Source organism: Coregonus lavaretus (assembly GCF_964263955.1).
Source record: "Coregonus lavaretus genome assembly, contig: HAP1_SCAFFOLD_3334, whole genome shotgun sequence".
NCBI classification, from domain to species: domain Eukaryota; kingdom Metazoa; phylum Chordata; class Actinopteri; order Salmoniformes; family Salmonidae; genus Coregonus; species Coregonus lavaretus.
The window spans coordinates 26,080-52,500 of NW_028163199.1; the positions used below are offsets into that span (position 1 = coordinate 26,080).

The 26,421-nt window shown below is 43.5% G+C and overlaps 1 protein-coding gene across 1 annotated transcript in view; it reads right to left on the bottom strand.

Annotated features, from left to right (window-relative positions):
* Window positions 1-26,421, bottom strand: part of LOC311118389 (solute carrier family 12 member 5-like) — a gene marked incomplete at both ends in the record, with an annotated part of 60,377 nt that overhangs the window by 23,836 nt on the left and 10,120 nt on the right. Inside the window, one exon of the mRNA XM_084193190.1 lies at window positions 10,733-10,879. Coding sequence (XP_084049316.1) covers window positions 10,733-10,879 — 147 coding nt within the window. The remainder of the gene's footprint in view (window positions 1-10,732; window positions 10,880-26,421) is intronic.

Genomic DNA, 26,421 nt, shown 5'->3' on the forward strand with positions numbered 1-26,421 from the left:
CAGCCATGAATAAAGAATGGTCCCAACACATCCTCCGAGAGCAACTTCTCCCAACCATCCAAGAACAGTTTGGTGACGACCAATGCCTTTTCCAGCATGATGGAGCACCTTGCCATAAGGCAAAAGTGATAACTAAGTGGCTCGGGGAACAAAACATCGACATTTTGGGTCAATGGCCAGGAAACTCCCCAGACCTTAATCCCATTGAGAACTTGTGGTCGATCCTGAAGAGGCGGGTGGACAAACAAAAACCCACAAATTCGGACAAACTCCAAGCATTGATTATGCAAGAATGTGTTGCCATCAGTCAGGATGTGGCCCAGAAGTTAATTGACAGCATGCCAGGCCGGATTGCAGAGGTCTTGAAAAAGAAGGGTCAACACTGCAAATATTGTCTCTTTGAATAAACTTAATGTAATTGTCAATAAAAGCCTTTGACACTTATGGAATGCTTGTAATTATACTTCAGTATTACATAGTAACATCTGACAAAAATATCTCATAACACTGAAGCAGCGAACTTTGTGAAGACCAATACTTGTGTCATTCTCAAAACTTTTGACCAAGACTGTATAGTTGTTTTGGTTTACAGAACAAAGGCAGTAGAGGGAATGCTCTGGCTTAGGGAACGGGAGGACACTCAGATGGGATGCTCCTACTACCAACACACGCACGCACGCACGCACGCACACACACACACACACACACACACACACACACACACACACACACACACACACACACACACACACACACGCACGCACACACACACAAATGCATATCTCTCCTGGCTGCTGTAGTGTTGCATTCACTCCCCTGGTCTCAGAGCCTGGCTGGGTTATCTGCTGTGTGGTAACGTTAGGCTCAGAGCCTGGCTGGGTTATCTGCTGTGTGGTAACGTTAGGCTCAGAGCCTGGCTGGGTTATCTGCTGTGTGGTAACGTTAGGCTCAGAGCCTGGCTGGGTTATCTGCTGTGTGGTAACGTTAGGCTCAGAGCCTGGCTGGGTTATCTGCTGTGTGGTAACGTTAGGCTCAGAGCCTGGCTGGGTTATCTGCTGTGTGGTAACGTTAGGCTCAGAGCCTGGCTGGGTTATCTGCTGTGTGGTAACGTTAGGCTCAGAGCCTGGCTGGGTTATCTGCTGTGTGGTAACGTTAGGCTCAGAGCCTGGCTGGGTTATCTGCTGTGTGGTAACGTTAGGCTCAGAGCCTGGCTGGGTTATCTGCTGTGTGGTAACGTTAGGCTCAGAGCCTGGCTGGGTTATGTAAGGGGTTCAGGGGGAGAGAGGAGGGGGCTGCTCCCAGACTGATGACACGAAAGCCCCAGCGCCCAGGGCTCATATGCTTGGTAAACAACAGGGGTAGACTAACAGTGAAATGCTTACTTAAGGGGCCTTCCCAACAATGCAGAGAGAAAAATATAAAAATAATAACAGGAGGAATAAATGCATAATGAGTAACGATAACTTGGCTATATACACAGGGTACCAGTACCGAGTCGATGTGCAGTGGTACGAGGTAATTGAGGTTGATATGTACATATAGGTAGGGATAAAGTGACTAGGCAGAAGGATAGACAATAAACAGTAGCAGCAGCGTATGTGATGAGTCAAAAGAGTTTGTGAAAAAGGGTCAATGCAGATAGTCCGGGTAGCTATTTGGTTAACTATTTAACTAACTATTTAGCAGTATTATGGCTTGGGGGTAGAAGGTGTTCACGGTCCTCTTGGTTCAAGACTTGGTGTATCGGTACCGCTTGCCATGCGGTAGCAGAGAGAACAGTCTATGACTTGGGTGGATGGAGTCTTTGACCATTTTTAGGGCCTTCCTCTGACATCGCCTGGTATAGAGGTCCTGGATAGCAGGGAGCTCGGCCCCAGTGATGTACTGGGCCGTACGCACTACCCTCTGTAGCGCCTTGTGGTCGGATGCCAACAGTTGCTATACCAAGCGGTGATGCAATCAGTCAGGATGCACTAAATGCAGCAGCGGTATAACTTTTTGAGGATCTGAGGACACATGCCAAATCTTTATAGGGTGTGTGTGTGTGTGTGTGTGTGTGTGTGTGTGTGTGTGTGTGTGAGAGAGAGAGAGAGAGAGAGAGAGAGAGAGAGAGAGAGAGAGAGAGAGAGAGAGAGAGAGAGAGAGAGAGAGAGAGAGAGAGAGAGAGAGAGGCTGCATTGCATATTTGTGTGTGTGTCAGTATAGGTACAGTTGAACTCTTCCTTGCTTTCTCTATCTCTCTGTCATCTTGCTCTACCTTTCTCTCTTTTTCATCTCTGTGCTACACACAAAAAAAATCTATTCAAAATGTTTTACTGACATGACAGAAGTACAGTTGAAGTCAGAAGTTTACATACACTTAGGTTGGAGTCATTAAAACTTGTTTTTCAACCACTCCACAAATGTCTTGTTAACAAACTATAGTTTTGGCAAGTCGGTTAGGACATCTACCTTGTGCATGACACAAGTACTTTTTCCAGCAATTTTTTACAGACAGATTATTTCACTTATAATTCACTGTATCACAATTCCAGTGGGTCAGAAGATTACATACACTAAGTTGACTGTGCCTTTAAACAGCTTGGAAAATTCCAGAAAATGATGTCATGGCTTTAGAAGCTTCTGATAGGCTAATTGACATCATTGGAGTCAATTGGAGGTGTACCTGTGAATGTATTTCAAGGCCTACCCTCAGTGCCTCTTTGCTTGACATCATGGGAATATCAAAAGAAATCAGCCAAGACCTCAGAAAATTTTTTGTAGACCTCCACAAGTCTGGTTCATCCTTGGGAGCAATTTCCAAATGCCTGAAGGTACCACGTTCATCTGTACAAACAATAGTACGCAAGTATAAACACCATGGGACCACACAGCCGTCATACCGCTCAGGAAGGAGACGCGTTCTGTCTCCTAGAGATGAACGTACTTTGGTGCGAAAAGTGCAAAACAATCCCAGAACAACAGCAAAGGACCTTGTGAAGATGCTGGAGGAAACAGGTACAAAAGTATCTACAGTGGGGAAAAAAAGTTTTTAGTCAGCAACCAATTGTGCAAGTTCTCCCACTTAAAAAGATGAGAGAGGCCTGTAATTTTCATCATAGGTACACGTCAACTATGACAGACAAATTGAGAATTTTTTTCTCCAGAAAATCACATTGTAGGATTTTTAATGAATTTATTTGCAAATTATGGTGGAAAATAAGTATTTGGTCACCTACAAACAAGCAAGATTTCTGGCTCTCACAGACCTGTAACTTCTTCTTTAAGAGGCTCCTCTGTCCTCCACTCGTTACCTGTATTAATGGCACCTGTTTGAACTTGTTATCAGTATAAAAGACACCTGTCCACAACCTCAAACAGTCACACTCCAAACTCCACTATGGCCAAGACCAAAGAGCTGTCAAAGGACACCAGAAACAAAATTGTAGACCTGCACCAGGCTGGGAAGACTGAATCTGCAATAGGTAAGCAGCTTGGTTTGAAGAAATCAACTGTGGGAGCAATTATTAGGAAATGGAAGACATACAAGACCACTGATAATCTCCCTCGATCTGGGGCTCCACGCAAGTTCTCACCCCGTGGGGTCAAAATGATCACAAGAACGGTGAGCAAAAATCCCAGAACCACACGGGGGGACCTAGTGAATGACCTGCAGAGAGCTGGGACCAAAGTAACAAAGCCTACCATCAGTAACACACTACGCCGCCAGGGACTCAAATCCTGCAGCGCAAGACTTGTCCCCCTGCTTAAGCCAGTACATGTCCAGGCCCGTCTGAAATTTGCTAGAGTGCATTTGGATGATCCAGAAGAGGATTGGGAGAATGTCATATGGTCAGATGAAACCAAAATAAAACTTTTTGGTAAAAACTCAACTCGTTGTGTTTGGAGGACAAAGAATGCTGAGTTGCATCCAAAGAAAGAACACCATACCTACTGTGAAGCATGGGGGTGGAAACATCATGCTTTGGGGCTGTTTTTCTGCAATGGGACCAGGACGACTGATCCGTGTAAAGGAAAGAATGAATGGGGCATGTATCGTGAGATTTTGAGTGAAAACCTCCTTCCATCAGCAAGGGCATTGAAGATGAAACGTGGCTGTGTCTTTCAGCATGACAATGATCCCAATCACATCGCCCGGTCAACGAAGGAGTGGCTTCGTAAGAAGTATTTCAAGGTCCTGGAGTGGCCTAGCCAGTCTACAGATCTCAACCCCATAGAAAATCTTTGGAGGGAGTTGAAAGTCCGTGTTGCCCAGCGACAGCCCCAAAACATCACTGCTCTAGAGGAGATCTGCATGGAGGAATGGGCCAAAATAACAGCAACAGTGTGTGAAAACCTTGTGAAGACTTACAGAAAACGTTTGACCTGTGTCATTGCCAACAAAGGGTATATAACAAAGTATTGAGAAACTTTTGTTATTGACCAAATACTTATTTTCCACCATAATTTGCAAATAAATTCATTAAAAATCCTACAATGTGATTTTCTGGAGAAAAAAAATCTCATTTTGTCTGTCATAGTTGACGTGTACCTATGATGAAATTACAGGCCTCTCTCATCTTTTTAAGTGGGAGAACTTGCACAATTGGTGGCTGACTAAATACTTTTTTCCCCCACTGTATATCCACAGTAAAACAAGTCTTATATCGACATAACCTCAAAGGCCACTCAGCAAGGAAGAAGCCACTGCTCCAAAACCACCATAAAAAAGCCAGACTACGGTTTGCAACTGCACATGGGGACAAAGATCATACTTTTTGTAGAAATGTCCTCTGGTCTGATGAAACAGAAATATAACTGTTTGGCCATAATATGTATGAAGAAAAAAAAATGTATGCACTCACTAACTGTAAGTCGCTCTGGATAAGAGCGTCTGCTAAATGACTAAAATGTAAAATAATGACCATCGTTATGTTTGGAGGAAAAAGGGGGTTGCTTGCAAGCCAAAGAACACCATCCCAACCGTGAAGCACGGGGGTGGCAGCTTCATGCTGTGGGGGTGCTTTGCTGCAGGAGGGACCGGTGCACTTCACAAAATAGATGGCATCATGAGGAAGGAAAATTATGTGGATATATAGAAGCAACATCTCAAGACATCAGTCAGGAAGTTAAAGCTTGGTCGCAAATGGGTCTTCCAAATGGACAATGACCCTAAGCATACTTTCAAAGTTGTGGCAAAATGGCTTAAGGACAACAAAGTCAAGGTATTGGAGTGGCCATCACAATGCCCTGACCTCAATCCTATAGAACATTTGTGGGCAGAACTGAAAAAGCGTGTGCGAGCAAGGAGGCCTACAATCCTGACTCAGTTACACCAGCTTTGTCAGGAGGAATGGTCCAAAATTCACCCAACTTATTGTGGGAAGCTTGTGGAAGGCTACCCGAAACATTTGACCCAAGTTAAACAATTTAAAGGCAATGCTACCAAATACTAATTGAGTGTATGTAAACTTCTGACCCACTGGGAATGTGATGAAAGAAAAAAAAGCTGAAATAAAACTATTATTCTGACATTTCACATTCTTAAAATAAAGTGGTGATCCTAACTGACCTAAGACAGGGAATTTTTACTAGGATTAAATGTCAGGAATTGTGAAAAACTGAGTTTAAATGTATTTGGCTAAAGTGTATGTAAACTTCCGACTTCAACTGTATGTCTGTTTGAGGGGGAATCATTCAGTGTGTGTGTGCAGGGTTCTCTTTTAAACAGATATTTTTAAACATGCTTTGATCTCAGAGCATTCGGGTCCTTGTACCATCCCAGTTTTAACATTATTAATCAATAACCATATTTATCATTCAAATGTAATACTGTATGACATGAAATAAAATGGCTCATTTAAGGTAGCAAGGAATAAACATTAATAAAGAGTGCAATCGATATCAAATACAATTCAGTGGAGGCTGGTGGGAGTAGCAATAGGAGGACAGGCTCATTTTAATGGCTGGAATGGGATAAATGGAACGGAGTCAAACGTGGTTTTAATGCCGTTCCATTGATTCCATTCCAGCCATTACAATGAGCCTGTCCTCCTATAGCTCCTCCCACCAGCCTCCTCTGATACCATTACAGTACTCAAAAAATTTATTTTCTGAAACTAAAGTATAATGATCACCAGTCTCCCTAGGAAAAGACACACTGGCCTTATGTTGTGAATGTATCCTGCTTCTATAACTCACGTTGGGTTGTTTTCAACCCATACTTTTTTTAGAGAGTGCATTTCTTTGTGCGTGTGTGTGCATGTTTGTGTGTGCGTGTGTGTGTGTGTGTGTGTGTGTGTGTGAAAGCATGTTAGCCATGGTAAGGATTTGAGGGGGTTGATCTATAAATATCTCTCCCAGAGAAAAATCTAGGCTAAGCGAACACACATAGGCGTGCAAACATACATGCATGCCCAATCACAAACGAGCAAGGACATATGCACACAACCCCACTAACAGTAACAAACACACAACCCCAACTGCAAACACACTATGACATCTGAGACCACACACACATGCACATATATACTAGATACACACAGGACATGGACAGATGAACACTCACTAATATTATTAGCATTACTTATACTCGGTTGTGGACATAATACATGAGTCATCTCAATAAATGCCAAACTGCATAATATTCGGTTGCTTTAAAACAAGCCATCAATACAATTTGAAATCGTATTCCTTTGGGATCAAAACTGAAGTCAAACCCACAGAGAACACTGGCGCTGACATGTTTGCAACAGTATGGGGTCTACTGGAATATATAAGTGCACCTTCTCTCTTTGCCAGAACAGAATGAGAGGCAGGCATTGAGAACACTGGGGAGAAAACATGGAGATGTATTCTAAAAAATAAATAACGGAAAAGTGGTGCGTGCATATGTATTCACCCCCTTTGCTATGAAGCCCCTAAATAAGATCTGGTGCAACCAATTACCTTCAGAAGTCACGTAATTAATTAAATAAAATCCACCTGCGTGCAATCTAAGTGTCACATGATCTGTCACATGATCTCAGTGTATATATACACCTGTTCTGAAAGGCCCCAGAGTCTGCAACACCACTAAACAAGGGGCACCACCAAGCAAGGGGCACCATGAAGACCAAGGAGCTCTCCAAACAGGTCAGGGACAAAGTTGTGGAGAAGTACAGATCAGTGTTGGGTTATAAAAACATATCAGAAACTTTGAACATCCCACGGAGCACCATTAAATCCATTATTAAAAAATGGAAAGAAATGGCACCACAACAAACCTTCCAAGAGAGGGCCGCCCACCAAAACTCATGGACCAGGCAAGGAGGGCATTAATCAGAGAGGCAACAAAGAGACCAAAGATAACCCTGAAGGAGCTGCAAAGCTCCACAGCGGAGATTGGAGTATCTGTCCATAGGACCACTTTAAGCCGTGCACTCCACAGAGCTGGGCTTTACGGAAGAGTGGCCAGAACAAAGCCATTACTTAAAGAAAAAAATAAGCAAACACGTTTGGTGTTTGCCAAAAGGCATGTGGGAGACTCCCCAAACATATGGAAGAAGGTACTCTGGTCAGATGAGACTAAAATTGAGCTTTTCGGCCATCAAGGAAAACGCTATGTCTGGCGCAAACCCAACACCTCTCATCACCCCGAGAACACCATCTTCACAGTGAAGCATGGTGGTGGCAGCATCATGCTGTGGGGATGTTTTTCATCGGCAGGGACTGGGAAACTGGTCAGAATTGAAGGATGGCGCTAAACACAGGAAAATACTTGAGGGAAACCTGTTTCAGTCTTCCAGAGATTTGAGACTGGGACGGAGGTTCACCTTCCAGCAGGACAATGACCCTAAGCATACTGCTAAAGCAACACTCGAGTGGTTTAAGGGGAAACATTTAAATGTCTTGGAATGGCCTAGTCAAAGCCCAGCCCTCAATCCAATTGAGAATCTGTGGTATGAATTAAAGATTGCTTTAAGGGGGGGGGGGGGGGGGGGGGGGGGGGGAATAGTTATGCACGCTCAAGTTTTCAGTTTTTTTGTCTTATTTCTTGTTTGTTTCACAAGGAAAAATATTTTGCATCTTCAAAGTGATAGGCATGTTGTGTAAATCAAATGACACAAACCCCTAAAAAATCAATTTTAATTCCAGGTTGTAAGGTAACAAAATCGGAAAAATGCCAAGGGGGGTGAATACTTTCGCAAGCCACTGTACACAAAATACAGTATGTGGACACAGCCATGCAATCTCCACAGACAAACATTGTCAGTAGTGATATGCATTTGCACATCAAGTCTTCTCTTGAGTTGGGCTCGGGGATGGAACAACTGTTGAACATCTGAGCTTGTGGTTGTTTGTGGGGGAAGGGTGGGGAGTGTGTGTGTATGTATCCCACATCTGTTGCTATGGGGTAATGATGTTAGGGACAATACAGGATGAATCACAATAATTGCTTGCCAAAAATTAACTTTTTGTAATGCCAATCCTGGTTATAGGTAACAATCCTTCGTATGAACTGCAAATATTATTACGCATATTATTCGTTAATTGTGGAAATAAATTAAGAAATGCAAGATTTTTGAAATATATATACAGTACCAGTCAAAAGTTTGGACACACCTGCTCATTCAAGGGTTTATATTTTCTACATTGTAGAATACTAGTGAAGACATCAAAACTATGAAATAACACATATGGAATCTTGTAGTAACCAAAAAAGTGTTATACAAATAAAAATATATTTGAGATTTGAGATTCTTCAAATAGCCACCCTTTGCCTTGATGACAGCTTTGCACACTCTTGGCATTCTCTCAACCAGCTTCACCTGGAATGCTTTTCCAACAGTCTTGAAGGAGTTCCCACATATGCGGAGCACTTGTTGGCTACTTTTCCTTCACTCTGCGGTCCGACTCATCCCAAACAATCTCAATTTGGTTGAGTGCAGCACTCCATCACTCTCCTTCTTGGTAAAATAGCCCTTACACAGCCTGGAGGTGTGATGGGTCATTGTGCTGTTGAAAAACAAATGATAGTCCCACTGCTGTGGTAGCCATGCTGGTTAAGTGTGCCTTGAATTCTAAATAAATCACAGACAGTGTCACCAGCAAAGCACCCCCACACCATAACACCTCCTCCTCCATGCTTTACGGTGGGAAATACACATGCGGAGATCATCCGTTCACCAACACCGTGTTTCACAAAGATACGGCGGTTGGAACCAAAAATCTAAAATTTGGACTCCAGACCAAAGGACAAATTTCCACCGGTCAAAATGTCCATTGCTCGTGTTTCTTGGCCCAAGCAAGTCTCTTCTTCTTATTGGTATCCTTTAGTAGTGGTTTCTTTGCAGCAATTCGACCATGAAGGCCTGATTCACACAGTCTCCTCTGAACAGTTGATATTGACATGTGTCTGTTAATTGAACTCTGTGAAGCATTTATTTGGGCTGCAATTTCTGAGGCGGGTGAGCTGTTCTTGACATAATATGGACTTGGTCTTTTACCAAATAGGGCTATCTTCTGTATGTGGTAGGCCACACAAGCTCGTAGCACGTAAAAATCGTCTGTCTTCAGCTGCAACACTACCGAGTTCCAAACTGCCTCTGGACGCAACGTCTGCACGAGAACTGTTCAGTCGGGAGCTTCATGAAATGGGTTTCCGTGGCCGAGCAGACGCACGCAAGCCTAAGATCACCATGCGCACGCAATGCCAAGCGTCAGCTGGAGTGGTGTAAAGCACGACGCCATTTGACTCTGGAGCAGTGGAAACATGTTCTCTGGAGTGATGAATCACGCTTCACCAGTCCGACTGACAAATCTGGGTTTGGCAGATGCCAGGAGAACGCTACCTGCCCAAATGCATAGTGCCAACTGTAAAGTTTAGTGGAGGAGGAATAATGGTCTGGGGCTGTTTTTCAAGGTTCGTGCTAGGCCTCTTGGTTCCAGTGAAGGGAAATCTTGAAGCTACAGCATACAATAACATTCTAGATGACTCTGTGCTTCCAACTTTGTGGCAATAGTTTGGGAAAGGCCCTTTCCTGTTTCAGCATGACAATGCCCCCGTGCACAAAGCGAGGTCCATACAGACATGGTTTGTCGAGATCGGTGTGGAAGAACTTGACTGGCCTGCACAGAGCCCTGACCTCAACCCCATCGAACATCTTTGGTATGAATTGGAACGCCAACTGTGAGCCAGGCCTAATCGCCCAACATCAGTGCTGACCTCACTAATGCTCTTGTGGCTGATTGGAAGCAAGTCCCCGCAGCAATGTTCCAAAATCTAGTGGAAAGCCTTCCCAGAAGAGTGGAGGCTGTTATAGCAGCAAAGGGGGGACCAACTCCATATTAATGCCCATGATTTTGGAATGAGATGGTCGATGAGCCGGTGTCCACATACTTTTGGCCATGTAGTGTACTTAAGAAGAAATTGACATGGTAGCGTAGGCTTTCAAGATCAGTCGGCTAACACAATCTGGAATGCAGTTGATCCCCAGAATTACATTAGATTTGACATTTTAGTCATTTAGCAGACGCTCTCATCCAGAGCGACTTACATTAGTGCATTCATCTTAACATAGCTAGGTGAGACAACATATCACAATCATAGCAATTACATTTTCCGTCAGACACTTACAGTAATACAGACGGTTACAGTGGAACAGCACATGAAGACATTGGCAAAGGAGCTTCGACTGCCTAGACTTTAGCTCAAAAGGCTAACACAGTCTCATTACATGCAGGTGTCCCAGATTTTAACCCAGGTACTTACAGTAGAACAGCACATGAAGACGATGATAAAAGAGCCAATGACTCCTCCGATGCCGACCATCCAGGTCATCCGCAGGAAAAGGATCACCCCGAAGATGTTCTGGATACAGGGGAGGTACACTCCCATCAGGGTCCCCAGCTGTGGAGCCTGTAGGGAGCGGGAGAGGAGGTGGACATGGGGTCAATGTTACCTGAACAAATTTCAAGTCTGCTGTGCAACTTCTGTGAACTTCCAGCACGCGTTTACTGTGAACACTGAGGCTGTACCCACTTTAAGTTACAGTTTTAACAGTGGCCAAGTAGGCTACTGTGGCTATTTGATCATAATGTAGGCCTACCAGAGTGGCCTACCATCAAACACAATGGAGAAAATGCATCCCATAACATTTTAACATCGAAATAGCTGTTCTATCATTCAGCCTACAGTAGCAGCCAATGTGTGGTGTTCAATGTAGGCCTAGATTCCAAGAGACTTTTGAAAAAAAACATGCAGGGCTTGACATTAACCTGTTTATCCACTTGTCCTTCAGACAAGGAGGTGACTGAAAATGTTGTTGTGTTGTTTGATGCAAGAAACCACTTGACAAAATAAAATGCATTGTTATTCTCATACCATTATTACAGAGAATCAGACAAATTATGCTACCCTCTGCCTATTGGCTACTTAGCTTATTCAAGCTGGTTTCAAAATACAACACTGCCCCTTTAAGACAAAAAAAAAGCTCTTTACCTGACTCGCCTTTTAAAGATGTCTAGAAATGTTTTGTGCTCTTGTAGGAAGCAATCATTCCCCTATTGCTGACTAGAAATGATCTATAACTGGGCTAATAACTCACTAACTAGCGAAGGATATGAACAACATGTGCACACGTGGCTACATGCAGCTCTTGAGCATCTACTCACGACCACAGCTGTAAACACAGTCCAGTTCAATGTAAATTACACAGATCCATATATGGCAATAGTCGATTTGCATATAGGCCTACTGCAGCTCTGATTGGTTATGCCACAGCGGTCTGTGTAGAGTATGGGCTGAGTCATGAACAATAGAATACTACTCCGATGCGTTCTGCCTACAACAAAATCTCTTGCATAGTTTGTTTTGTTTTTCGGTATGTTGCATTGAAAGTGGCTAATATTGCGTTGATTCGATCACAATTGCCACAGTAAAGGGAAACATTGACAGTGTTAACACACAGGGAAAACTAGAAAGTTGAGTGAGCTGCGCGACAGTCTCGGGCTACTGCGCGCACGTGCGCAGCTTAGAGGGAACATTGCATGAGGTCTTTAATGACTGGGTTACGGTCTTTAATGACTGGGTTAGGGTCTTTAATAACTGGGTTAGGGTCTTTAATGACTGGGTTAGGGTCTTTAATGACTGGGTTACGGTCTTTAATGACTGGGTTAGGTCTTTCATGACTGCGTTAGGGTCTTTAATGACTGGGTTAGGGTCTTTAATAACTGGGTTAGGGTCTTTAATGACTGGGTTAGGGTCTTTAATGACTGGGTTACGGTCTTTAATGACTGGGTTAGGGTCTTTAATGACTGGGTTACGGTCTTTAATGACTGGGTTAGGGTCTTTAATGACTGGGTTAGGTCTTTCATGACTGCGTTAGGGTCTTTAATGACTGGGTTAGGGTCTTTAATGACTGGGTTAGGGTCTTTAATGACTGGGTTAGGGTCTTTAATAACTGGGTTAGGTCTTTAATGACTGGGTTACGGTCTTTAATGACTGGGTTAGGGTCTTTAATGACTGGGTTACGGTCTTTAATAACTGGGTTAGGTCTTTAATGACTGGGTTACGGTCTTTAATGACTGGGTTAGGGTATTTAATGACTGGGTTAGGGTCTTTAATGACTGCGTTAGGGTCTTTAATGACTGGGTTAGGGTCTTTAATGACTGGGTTAGGGTCTTTAATAACTGGGTTAGGGTCTTTAATGACTGGGTTAGGGTCTTTAATAACTGGGTTAGGGTCTTTAATAACTGGGTTAGGTCTTTCATGACTGCGTTAGGGTCTTTAATGACTGGGTTAGGGTCTTTAATAACTGGGTTAGGTCTTTAATGACTGAGTTACGGTCTTTAATGACTGGGTTAGGGTATTTAATGACTGGGTTAGGGTCTTTAATGACTGGGTTAGGGTCTTTAATGACTGGGTTAGGGTCTTTTGTATTTGTATTTATTATGGATCCCCATTAGCTGCTGCCAATTTGAAAAACATTACAATACATTCACAGATTTCACAACACACTGTCTGGCCTCAGGCCCCTACTCCACCACTACCACATATCTACAGTACAAAATCCATGTGTACGTGTATGTATAGTGTGTATGTTATCGTGTGTGTGTATGCATGTGTCCATGCCTATGTTTGTGTCTCTTCACAGGCTCCGCTGTTCCATAATGTGTATTTGTATCTGTTTTTAAAATATGATTCTACTGCTTGCATCAGTTACTTGATGTGGAATAGAGTTCCATGTAGTTCCATGTGGTCCTCTGTAGCTCAGCTGGTAGAGCACGGCGCTTGTAACGCCAAGGTAGTGGGTTCGATCCCCGGGACCACCCATACACAAATAAATGTATGCACGCATGACTGTAAGTCGCTTTGGATAAAAGCGTCTGCTAAATGGCATATTTTTATTTTATTTATTTAGTTATGGCTCTATGTAGTACTGTGCGCCTCCTTGGGGATTGTGAAGAGACCTCTTGTGGCATGTCTTGTGGGGTATGCATGGGTGCCCACGCTGTGTGCCAGTAGTTCAAACAGACAGCTCGGTGCATTCAACATGTCAAAACCTCTCATAAATACAAGTAGTGATGAAGTCAATCTCTCCTCCACTTTGAGCCAGGAGAGATTGACATGCATATTATTAATATTAGCTCTCTGTGTACATCCAAGGGCCAGCCATGCTGCCCTGTTCTGAGCCAATTGCAATTTTCCTAAGTCCTTTTTTGTGGCACCTGACCACACAACTGAACAGTAGTCCAGGTGCGACAAAACTAGGACCCGTAGGACCTGCCTTATTGATAGTGCTGTTAAGAAGGTAGAGCAGCTCTTTATTATGGACAGACTTCTCCCCATCTTAGCTATTGTTGTATCAATATGTTTTGACCATGACAGTTTACAATCCAGGGTTACTCCAAGCAGTTTAGTCACCTCAACTTGCTCAATTTCCACATTATTTATTACAAGATTTAGTTGAAGTTTAGGGTTTAGTGAATGATTTGTCCCAAATGCAATGCTTTTAGTTTTAGAAATATTTAGGACTAACTTATTCCTTGCCACCCACTCTGAAACTAACTGCAACTATTTGTTAAGTGTTGCAGTCATTTCAGTCGCTGTAGTAGCTGACATGTATAGTGTTGAGTCATCCGCATACATAGACACTCTGGCTTTACTCAAAGCCAGTGGCATGTCATTAGTAAAGATTGAAAAAGTAATGGGCCTTGACAGCTGCCCTGGGGAATTCCTGATTCTAACTGGATTATGTTGGAGAGGCTTCCATTAAAGAACACCCTCTGTGTTCTGTTAGACAGGTAACTCTTTATCCACAATATAGCAGGGGGTGTAAAGCCATAACACATACGTTTTTCCAGCAGCAGACTATGATCGATAATGTCAAAATCCTAACAAAGTCTAACAAAACAGCCCCCACAATCTTTTTATCATCAATTTCTCTCAGCCAATCATCAGTCATTTGTGTAAGTGCTGTGCTTGTTGAATGTCCTTCCCTATAAGCATGCTGAAAGTTTGTTGTCAATTTGTTTACTGTAAAATAGCACTGTATCTGGTCAAACACAATTCTTTCCAAAAGTTTACTAAGGGTTGGTAACAGGCTGATTGGTTGGCTATTTGAGCCAGTAAAGGGGGCTTTACTATTCTAAGGTAGCGTAATGACTTTTGCTTCCCTCCAAGCCCGGGGGCAATATCGTCCGCTATTATCCTCAGTAATTTTCCATCCAAGTTGTCAGACCCCTGTGGCTTGTCATTGTTGATACAAAACAATAATTTTTTCACCTCTTCCACATTCACTTTACGGAATTCAAAATTACAATGCTTGTCTTTCATAATTTGGTCAGATGTGTAGTTTGCTAATCTTGCCAATGAAAAAATCATTAATGACTGGGTATCATGGGGTCTTTAATGACTGGGTTAGGGTCTTTAATGACTGGGTTATCATATGCTTCTGTAACAGAAGTAGATCTGTGAACCACACAACCAGTAACAGTAGCCTAGGATTTCTGGAAAACCTGGGAATTTTGGGAATATTGGTGCCTATGGGAGAGACAAAGAATTTGATCGAATATTTGGGATTTTCCCCACACCCAGTAACTGGAGTACATTTTCAGTGATTTTATTAAGTGTTCTGAGCATTTTGAGACCAAATTGACATTTTTCAATATGTACATTAGGAGAAAAATTACTTTGTTTGAGATCTGTGCTAGCGCCTGTAACAGACGGTTTGCCTGGTTGCTAGGCAGGAGGGCCTTAGCATCCACCTCGTAGCCCTTTACATTCGTACCCGTTTCCGTTTATGGGTTGGAAATGGCAGATTTGGGCACTGATAAACTCCTAAATTGGAACGCAGTGGTTGTACAGTAACATGCTATAAATGACGTCAGCGCTCTGGCTCTGCGCTTCACAGCGCTGTATGGATTTTGACTGACAGCCGTTATGAACTTGAGTACCTCACGCGACAAGAAGTTGCCCCCATCCCTCCTGCTAATTGAGCAGCTTTTGCAAATGTTTTGTTATCTTAGTGAGGGAAATGCTGTAAATGAAGAGGAGTCCACGTATTTTGAAAGATGATATGTCGGGATTATAATAAATACCGCTTTAATTTCATACAAGCAAGCCAAATGTGCACTTCACATTTCCACATCATAAAACTCATGTCGTATACAGTGTCAACGTTTATCATCACTATGTTTGATGTACAGTTACAACATGACATTGCGTCATAGCCTGGGTTGTTCTGAACAGAATGAGCCTGTGTTTGTGTATTGTGAAGAAATGTTGCCACAGAACACGCACCTGAATGCACTCATGACTCCTTTCTATGCGCACCAAAATTACCATCTGTTTCTCTGAATTGCCTTGTGAAACACTAACACTGTAAGACGGTATTTTATAACTTAGCTAGCCATGTTGGCAATGGAACAAGCTTTCAAATGATGCCCACCTGACCCAGATTGAGATTTATAATGGCCCGTTTTTGGATTGCGTAAACAACAGTAATTGTGTGATGGAGGGGAGGCAGGGCTATGTTCCAAACAAAACAACTACAAGTGTGTTTGCTCTAGTTCCTCAACAGCACAGCTAGGAGAGCTCAAAAAATCACCTTATAGTTGAAGACTCTTCTTTGTCATTAAAGTGCATTGCGGTTACTTAGGAACTGTGCACACTTTGGAGAGGTGTGTGGCCACTTGGGGACACCAGTTAGTCCTCTCACTCAAACCCTTGTCATTTTGTTGTCTTATGTTGCACCTACCCTACGTTTTCCAGGAATATTCTTACCATGTTACTGAATGTATCCAGAGTATTTTCTGATTTCTTTATTATCAAATGCGGCGACAAGTACAGTAAATGTAAAATGCACATAACATCAAGTGTAATGTTTGGATTCAGTCTTCTGTCAGGTGAACGGTTGTGTCCTCAACTTTGGCCTAATAATTTTCCAATCTCCAAACTGTTCCCTTTCAATTGCTACCATGGTTATGCATATGCTTTTCATATTTCTTCTGTAAGAAACATTTCAATTTAGCCCTATCCATATAGGCCAATTCCCACAAGTGTAAAGGGTTAAGTACACCGTCCAACTGTGGCCATTTTTTAAAATGGAAAATGTGGTCTGTGCGTCATCTTCATTATCCACAATCTTTGCCCATAGGAGGAAAGCAGGAAGTAGTCATAGGAAGTATAGTCACAGGAAGTAGGTCTGTTATAGTCATTATATTTCTATGGTGATATCACTGCCAGTCTGATGAGTAGGATCAATGAGGATGTGAAGAGGGCTTTAAGGAAAGTCACCGTCCGATATGAAGCTGGAAGTGAATGACAGAAACTTTAATACTTTGATGCTTTACAGAGAGCTTTCTTCCTAACTGCGATTCAGAGAGTTTTACAGGCCTGGGGGGCACTGATTAATGCGAGAGAGCATTCCTGGGGCTTGAAGTGGTAGCAGCTGTTGAGTTGAGAAACAATAATTTTTTTATTAAATCATCTTCTGAAAAAAAGGGTGTCCTGACGATCGCCTGACATTAAATGAATATTAAGCATTCAAATCCTGGGTCTGAGGTGATGTAATTTGATTTGAGAAGCTGGGCTTCAAATTGTAATAAGAGCCTTTTTTGGTGAGTTGACAAGTCACACAAACATAATTATACTCCAATTTTTGCGAGAAACAACAGGCCAAGTGCACACGCAGCGTTCAAATTAGAAAAAGCTTATCACTTGTGAAATGTTGATGAAACTTTCTGTGTAGACAGACAATGCTAGAGCTCATTTCAACCATTTCTCTATCATATCTGCTGCAAGGTTTGGTGAACAATGTTGTTGTTCTGTATCAAACCTGACCCTTGAGAGTAAAAATGTATCTTGCAGTAAAGTAGGCTGGAGTAGAAATCAGATGATAAACCAAAAATTATCGACACCGACCATGATCACATCGCAGGCATTTTGCTGATATCGTTCATTACGATAAGTAGAGAAATGTGTGAAGATTGAAATGAAATGTGATTGTTAATGAGACAATTGAGGGCTACAACCGTCAAACCAGTAGTAGTAAAGGATAATACAACATTTAAAAAACAATGTTATTAACTTATCCTTCTATTTATCGTTAAGACATTAATTCAAGCAATTTATCGCGATATGGATTATTTTGACATATCGCCCAGCTGTAGGCTGGGGTAATCCTGAATGGTTAATCTGGGCCAAATCCTTATTTTGGATTCATGTTTGTGCCTCAAGGTAGGATTCAGCCCCATATGTTTTGTTGAACCTCTTCTTCTAGCCTAGTTCCCCTCTCTCTATTTTGTCCCTTAGAGTAGCTGCTGCCTTGGCTAATGGGCCTCCTTATAAATACAAATGCACTGCTCAAAAAAATTAAGGGAACACTTAAACAACACAATGTAACTCCAAGTCAATCACACTTCTGTGAAATCAAACTGTCCACTTAGGAAGCAACACTGATTGACAATACATTTCACATGCTGTTGTGCAAATGGAATAGACAACAGGTGGAAATTATAGGCAATTAGCAAGACACCCCCAATAAAGGACTGGTTTTGCAGGTGGTGACCACAGACCACTTCTCAGTTCCTATGCTTCCTGGCTGATGTTTTGGTCACTTTTGAATGCTGGCGGTGCTTTCACTCTAGTGGTAGCATGAGACGGAGTCTACAACCCACACAAGTGGCTCAGGTAGTGCAGCTCATCCAGGATGGCACATCAATGCGAGCTGTGGCAAGAAGGTTTGCTGTGTCTGTCAGCGTAGTGTCCAGAGCATGGAGGCGCTACCAGGAGACAGGCCAGTACATCAGGAGACGTGGAGGAGGCCGTAGGAGGGCAACAACCCAGCAGCAGGACTGCTACCTCCGCCTTTGTGCAAGGAGGAGCAGGAGGAGCACTGCCAGAGCCCTGCAAAATGACCTCCAGCAGGCCACAAATGTGCATGTGTCTGCTCAAACGGTCAGAAACAGACTCCATGAGGGTGGTATGAGGGCCCGACGTCCACAGGTGGGGGTTGTGTTTACAGCCCAACACCGTGCAGGACGTTTGGCATTTGCCAGAGAACACCAAGATTGGCAAATTCGCCACTGGCGCCCTGTGCTCTTCACAGATGAAAGCAGGTTCACACTGAGCACATGTGACAGACGTGACAGAGTCTGGAGACGCCGTGGAGAACGTTCTGCTGCCTGCAACATCCTCCAGCATGACCGGTTTGGCGGTGGGTCAGTCATGGTGTGGGGTGGCATTTCTTTGGGGGGCCGCACAGCCCTCCATGTGCTCGACAGAGGTAGCCTGACTGCCATTAGATACTGAGATGAGATCCTCAGACCCCTTGTGAGACCATATGCTGGTGCGGTTGGCCCTGGGTTCCTCCTAATGCAAGACAATGCTAGACCTCATGTGGCTGGAGTGTGTCAGCAGTTCCTGCAAGAGGAAGGCATTGATGCTATGGACTGGCCCGCCCGTTCCCCAGACCTGAATCCAATTGAGCACATCTGGGACATCATGTCTCGCTCCATCCACCAAAGCCACGTTGCACCACAGACTGTCCAGGAGTTGGCGGATGCTTTAGTCCAGGTCTGTGAGGAGATTCCTCAGGAGACCATCCGCCACCTCATCAGGAGCATGCCAAGGCGTTGTAGGGAGGTCATACAGGCACGTGGAGGCCACACACACTACTGAGCCTCATTTTGACTTGTTTTAAGGACATTACATCAAAGTTGGATCAGCCTGTAGTGTGGTTTTCCACTTTAATTTTGAGGGTGACTCCAAATCCAGACCTCCATGGGTTGATACATTTGATTTCCATTGATAATTTTTGTGTGATTTTGTTGTCAGCACATTCAACTATGTAAAGAAAAAAGTATTTAATAAGATTATTTAATTCATTCAGATCTAGGATGTGTTATTTTAGTGTCCCCTTTATTTTTTTTAGCAGTGTACAAATACTGTACTTAGGGACCACAGGAAGTGAAGCTGACACTAGCTGACCAGTTTTTGTTAATTTCCCACAATTGTTTTCTTTTACCAGACAGTTCACCTAACATCTATTCTCCATTTGTTGGTTTTTATTAGACAGTTCACCTAACATCTATTCTCCATTTGTTGGTTTTTATTAGACAGTTCAACTAACATCTATTCTCCATTTGTTGGTTTTTTATTAGACAGTTCAACTAACATCTATTCTCCATTTGTTGGTTTTTATTAGACAGTTCAACTAACATATATTCTTTGCACTCCTCTTTTGCACCACCAAGCTACACCACAGGGATGTTTTGTACTGGGAATTTCATTCACCTTTAATCAAAGATCAAAACCACGCATCCTCATGTTGCCTATGGGAGCGGCGAAGAACAAACATCGTCCATCTTTGTCATCTCTCTCTCTCCATATGGTAATGACTCCCGCTGTTTGCCTGTTTTCAGGGTTATGCAAATGAGAGAGGTCCTGTGGCTGTGGCCTTCATTCTGCGGGGAAAGGGTGTTCATCACTGTCAGCGTGGCAAGAATCTCAATAAAGTTATTTTTTTTATATTCTAAATTCAAACTCCAAAGTTCCCTACCACTTATTTAGAGATTGCTGTTGAATTTGTGTCAAGATTTTTGTCAGAATGGATTTCCTTCGTCAAATAATTGAATGGCAAATGGGTTTTGCGATTAACATAATCGTAGTGACTTCAACTTTGCCTCCCTCAAATGTTATAATTAGTATAGCCTAGGCTACATTCCATTTCACCAATATAACATTTCCAGATATACAGTAGCTCCAATTATTAGATTAATACACTTTGCATGGTTACTAGTGATTTTAATTCGGAGGCAGTGGTACTGTATTAAGTTTGGTTATTATATATTAGGTTGAATTATCATGAGCTTAATGGATTTGTTTTGACCTTTCCCCTAAGCGAAATGAGTGAAAGAAACACCGAAAGATAGATCCAAGAATGTCTGTTTGGTCAAAACAAAAAATTTTTTTCTCAAATGTTGTGTAAACCAAAACTGAGGGTCATACGTGATTAAAATATGCATATGGTTAAAAATTGCTCTTTAAATTTCAATTATGCAGGAGAATAAAGTGGTTTTTTAATCAAGCACGGAATATTAAATGATCTGATGAAAGCCAACATTTGTCATTATAAATTATACAGGTATTCAATGACTTTTGGGTTACTATGATGTAGAATTATGTCGGGATTTGCTAACTTCCTGTCCTTTGCACAACCGCCCTGTTTGAGGGCAGTCAAATCAACATAGCACCCCTCCACAAAAAATGTCTCTGAGGAGTACTCGTAATTTCTGACTTCCCCAACTGACCTTTATGTATGGTTTCCATTTTATCCTATTTTTAGTCATTTAGCAGACACTCTTATCCAGAGCGACTTACAGTTAGTGAGTGCATACATTTTTCATACTGGCCCCCCGTGGGAATCGAATCCACAACCCTGGCGTTGCAAGCGCCATGCTCTACCAACTGAGCTACAGGAGGCCTTAGAGACTGAGGCAGTCATAATATGGACACCGTATAAATGTGTCCAAAATGTGACCAAACACTATCAACCGGGGGGACATCTTCAATCAGTGAAGAATTCCATTTTATAGCTGCATCATTATGCCCTCTAATACCATTTTCACACTACTGAGCCGAGCCCTGCTGAGCCGTGCTGAGCTGAGCTGAGCCGAGCCATGCTGAGCCGTGCCGAGCCCTGCTGAGCCGTGCTGAGCTGAGCTGAGCCGAGCCGTGCTGAGCTGAGCTGAGCCGAGCCATGCTGAGCCGTGCTGAGCTGAGCTGAGCCGAGCCATGCTGAGCCGTGCTGAGCTGAGCCGAGCTGAGCTGTACAGCGATGGCCTGGTTAGGCATCCATCATAGTTACTATAAACGTGCTGAAAATATCCAAACCAGCACAGTACGGGCCCTGGTCAAACGTAGTGCACTATATGGGGAATAGGGTGCCATTTGGGACGTAGCCACTGTATGTGGATTATCCTCAACAACACCCTTCACACTGGGTGGACAAATACCCATGCAATCAAAGTGAGATAGCCCTCCGTAGCTGCTCTCCATATGTCAAATAATGTAATTTTCAGCCCTTCCACACACAGTAGAGTAACACAAAAGACCTGCATCTCATCTACGGTCGGAGCGGTCTCGATGGCTAACAATACAACACCATACACTGAGAGTACAAAACATTAAGAACACCTTACTAAAATTGAGTTGCACCCCCTTTTGCCCTCAGAACAGCCTCAATTCGTCAGTGCATGGACCCTACAAGGTGTCGAAAGCATTCCACGGGGATGCAGGCTCATGTTGACTCCAATGCTTCCCACAGTTGTGTCAAGTTGGCTTGATGTCCATTGGGTGGTGGACCATTCTTGATACACACAGGAAAAACGGTTGAGCGTAAAATGCCCAGCAGCGTTGCAGTTCTTGATACAAACCGGTGCACCTGGCACCTACTACCATACCCCGTTCAAAGGTACTTAAATCTTTTGTCTTGCCCATTCACCCTCTGAATGGCAGACATACACAATCCATGTCTCAATTATCTCAAGGCTTCTTTAACCTGTCTCCTCCCCTTCATCTACACTGATTGAAGTGGATTTAACAGGTGACATCAATAAGGGATCATAGCTTTCACCTGGTCAGTCTATGTCATGGAAAGAGCAGGTGTCCTTAATGTTTTGTACACTCAGTGTCTATCCCTGAAAATATCCACGGATTAGCAAAAAGCTGTGAAAATGGCAATCCACAAGCTTTTCAATATTGTTTACAACATAGGGTCCGCTTCCCGCACCTCTCTGATTCAGAGGGGTTGGGTTAAATGCGGAAGACACATTTCGGTTGAATGCATTCAGTTGTGCAACTGACTAGGTATCCCCCTTCTCTTTCCCTTCCAAATGGCACCCTGTTCCCTAGATAGCGCACTACTTTTGATCAGGGCCCATAGGGTGCCATTTGGTACGCAGCCAGGGTCATTCTCACTAAGAGCATTATAAAGCTACTTGGCAGACAGACAGTGCTGTAGCTTACATGAAAATAATGAAGAAGAATATACTTGTATGGCCAAAATGCCACAAGATTCAGAAGACAAAACGAATAGCAAAAAAAAAAAGGACGTGACTAATTAGTTTACATTGAGGAACAGCAGATGGGACGCTTGTTTCTATTGAATCAATATACCCCATATGGGGGGGAACCAAGGCCTCTGTTTATATAGAACTCCACTTCCATTCTCAAGTCAATTGGCATTTCCTTCCTGGACCAGGAGTGCAATACAATCCCGGACCTAGACTCCTAGAATCCGGAAAATTAGAGAGGCCCAATAGAAAACTGTCTGGTAGCCAGCGGCGGGATTTCCCTGGAGACCGTGTGAGCTGGAATGGCAACAGCATAACCGCTACAGGTTGGCGCCGTGGCGGTGAGGAGAGACAGCTGCACCACGGCCCTCTGGGATACGCAGTCAGCCCAGTTCTATCTGGCTCAGGTGCGGTGGTCCCACAGCAGGCTCCACTGCCCCCCCCCCGGAACAGCTGCTTCAGGACCAGCTCACTACTTAGCTCACTACCCAGGTGCCCCCCCCGCCTCCTCCTCGCCACCCCTTACCCAATCACCCCCTCACTGGACCATCCGCCACCACAGCCACCTGAGACCACTCACCAGGCCCACTTATTCTCCGCAGACACAAACACTCTAGAGGCAGATGTGGTTTCTTTACAAATGCACCCTTCAGCCTGGGGGGTCTGTTAGTGTTGCTGGCTTCAAATCAAATCACATTTTATTTGTCACATGCGCCGAATACAACAGGTGTAGGGGGGGGACAATGCAAATAGTCCGGGTAGCCATTTGATTAGATGTTCAGGAGTCTTATGGCTTGGGGTTAGAAGCTGTTAAGAAGCCTTTTGGACCTAGACTTGGTGCTCCGGTACCGCTTGCCGTGCGGTAGCAGAGAGAACAGTCTATGACTAGGGTGGCTGGAGTCTCTGACACCGCCTGGTATATAGGTCCTATGATGGTAGGAAGCTTGGCCCCAGTGATGTACTGGGCCGTACGCATGTCGGTGTGTGTTTGAATCTGTCCCACTTGTGACACAAACCTTTCCACTTTCCTGTCTCTCTCCCACTGTCTCTATCCAATATAGAACTAGTATGTTCCAAACTGCCCCATTCCTTTCGTCCTCCCTGCGTCCTTCATACTGGATGCAGAGACATGAAAATGTTATCTACGAGTTCAGCTGACTCTGGGGAAGGACATAAAGGGCTTCATTGCCAAAATCCCGATCTATCCCTTTAAAGATAAAGGGCTTCATTGCCAAAATCCCGATCTATCCCTTTAAGTGTTGTGTGTCATGTAGTGTGTAGGCAGCTTAAGATGATCTGGAAAGTATGCAGACCCTTCCCTTTTTCCATTCATTTTTTTAACGTTACAGTCTTATTCTAAAATTGATTTTTTTTAATCTACACACAATACCCCATAATGACGAAGTTAAAACTGGTTTTTAGAAATGTTTGCTAATTTAATTAAAATTTAAAAACAGAAATACCTTATTTACATAAGTATTCAGACCCTTTGCTATGAGACTCGAAATTGAGCTCAGGTGCATCCTGTTTCCATTGATCTACAACTTCATTGGAGTCCACCTGTGGTAAATTCAATTGATAGGACATGATATGGAAAGGCACACACCTGTTTATATATATATATATATATATATATATATATATATATATATATATATATATATATATATATATATATATATATATATATATATATATATATATATATATATATAAGGTCCCACAGTTGACCCCCCCAAAAATCAAGCCATGAGGTCGAAGGAGTTGTCCGTAGAGCTCTGAGACAGGATTGTGTCGAGGCACAGATCTGGGGAAGGGTACCAAAACATTTCTGCAGCATTGACGGTCCCCAAGAACACAGTGGCCTCCATCATACTTAAATGGAAGAAGTTTGGAACCACCAAGACTGGCCGCCCGGCCAAACTGAACAATCGGGGGAGAAGGGCCTTGGTCAGGGAGGTGACCAAGAACCTGATGGTCACTCTGACAGAGCTCCAGAGTTCCTTTGTTGAGATGGGAGAACCTTCCAGAAGGACAACCATCTCTGCAGCACTCCACCAATCAGGCCTTTATGGTAGAGTGGCCAGACGGAAGCCACTCCTCAGTAAAAGGCACATGACAGCCCGCTTGGAGTTTGCCAAAAGGCACCTAAAGGATTCTCAGACCATGAGAAACAAGATTCTCTGGTCTGATGAAACCAAGAAACCTGGCACCATCCCTACGGTGAAGCACAGTTGTGGCAGCATCATGCTGTGGAGATGTTTTTCAGTGGCAGGGACTGGGAGACTAGCCAGGATCGAGGGAAAATGAACAGAGCGCTCAGGACCTCAGACTGGGGTGAAGGTTCACCTTCCAACAGGACAATGACCCTAAGCACACAGCCAAGACAACGCAGGAGTGACTTCGGGACAAGTCTCTGAATGTCCTTGAGTGGCCCAGCCAGAGCCCGGACTTGAACCTGATCGAACATCTCTGGAGAGACCTGAAAATAGCTGTGCAGCGACGCTCCCAATCCAACCTGACAGAGCTTGAGAGAATCTGCAGAGAAGAATGGGAGAAACTCCCCAAATACAGGTGTACCAAGCTTGTAGCGTCATACCCAAGAAGACTTGAGGCTGTAATCGCTGCCAAAGGTGCTTCAACAAAGTACTGAGTAAAGGGTCTGAATAATTACGCAAATGTGATATTTCCGTTTTTGATTTTTTATAAATTGACAAACAATTCTAAAAACCTGTTTTTGCTTTGTCATTATGGGGTATTGTGTGTAGAGTGGAGAAAAATATGGACTCAACTCAACTCAAATGTTATTCATCATATGCTTCGTAAACAACAGGTGTACACTAACAGTGTTCCTCTTGTCCAGGCGGAAAAGGGCAGTGTGGAGTGCAATATATCTGTTGGAACGGTATGCGAATTGGAGTGGATCCAGGGTGTCTGGGATGATGATGTGAGCCATGACCAGCCTTTCGAAGCATTTCATGGCTATAGACATAAAAGACTGTAAAAACATCAGCAAATCAGTCAAGTGATTTTAATTTTGGAAATCTGTTCCAAAGTATTCCCACGCATAATAGAGAGATATCTGTGATCGTATATAAATGTAAGCAAAGTTTGAAATTATTATATTTTAGTCAAATATTATATCTGTTTGGGCTTCTTATGGTCAATTATGTCCCAGCCCCCTGACCATCCACACAATAAAAAATCTGCCTGCGGCTGAATCTAGTTGATGATCCCTGATGTAGGTATTACAGACTGGGTCAGGGAGAGGTTGAAAATGTCAGAAGACACTAGCTGTCAGCGCATGCTCAGAGTACGTGTCCTGGTAATCCGTTTGGCCCTGTGGATGTTAACCTGTTTAAAGGTCTTACATCGGCTATGGAGAGCATGATCACACAGTCGTCCGGAACAGCTCTCATGCATGGTTCAGTGTTGCTTGCCTCGAGCCGAGCATAGAAGGCATTTAGCTCATCTGGTAGGCTTGTGTCACTGTGCAGCTTGTGGCTGGGTTTCCCTTTGTAATCCGTGATAGTGTGCAAGCCCTGCTGCCACATCCGACGAGCGTCAGAGCTTAGTCCTGTATTGATGCTTTGCCTGTGTGATGGTTCGTCGGAGGCCGTAGCGGGATTTCTTATAAGCGTCCAGATTAGTGTCCCGCTCCTTGAAAGCGGCAGCTCTAGACTTTAGTTGAGTGTGGATGTTGCCCGTAATCCATGGCTTCTGGTTGGGATATGTAAATACGTACGGTCACTGTGTGGAAGACGTCGTCGATGCACTTATTAATGAAGCAGGTGACTGATGTGGTAAACTTGTCAATGCCATCGGATGAATCCCAGAACATATTCCAGTCTGTGGTAGCGAAACAGTCCTGTAGCTTAGCAT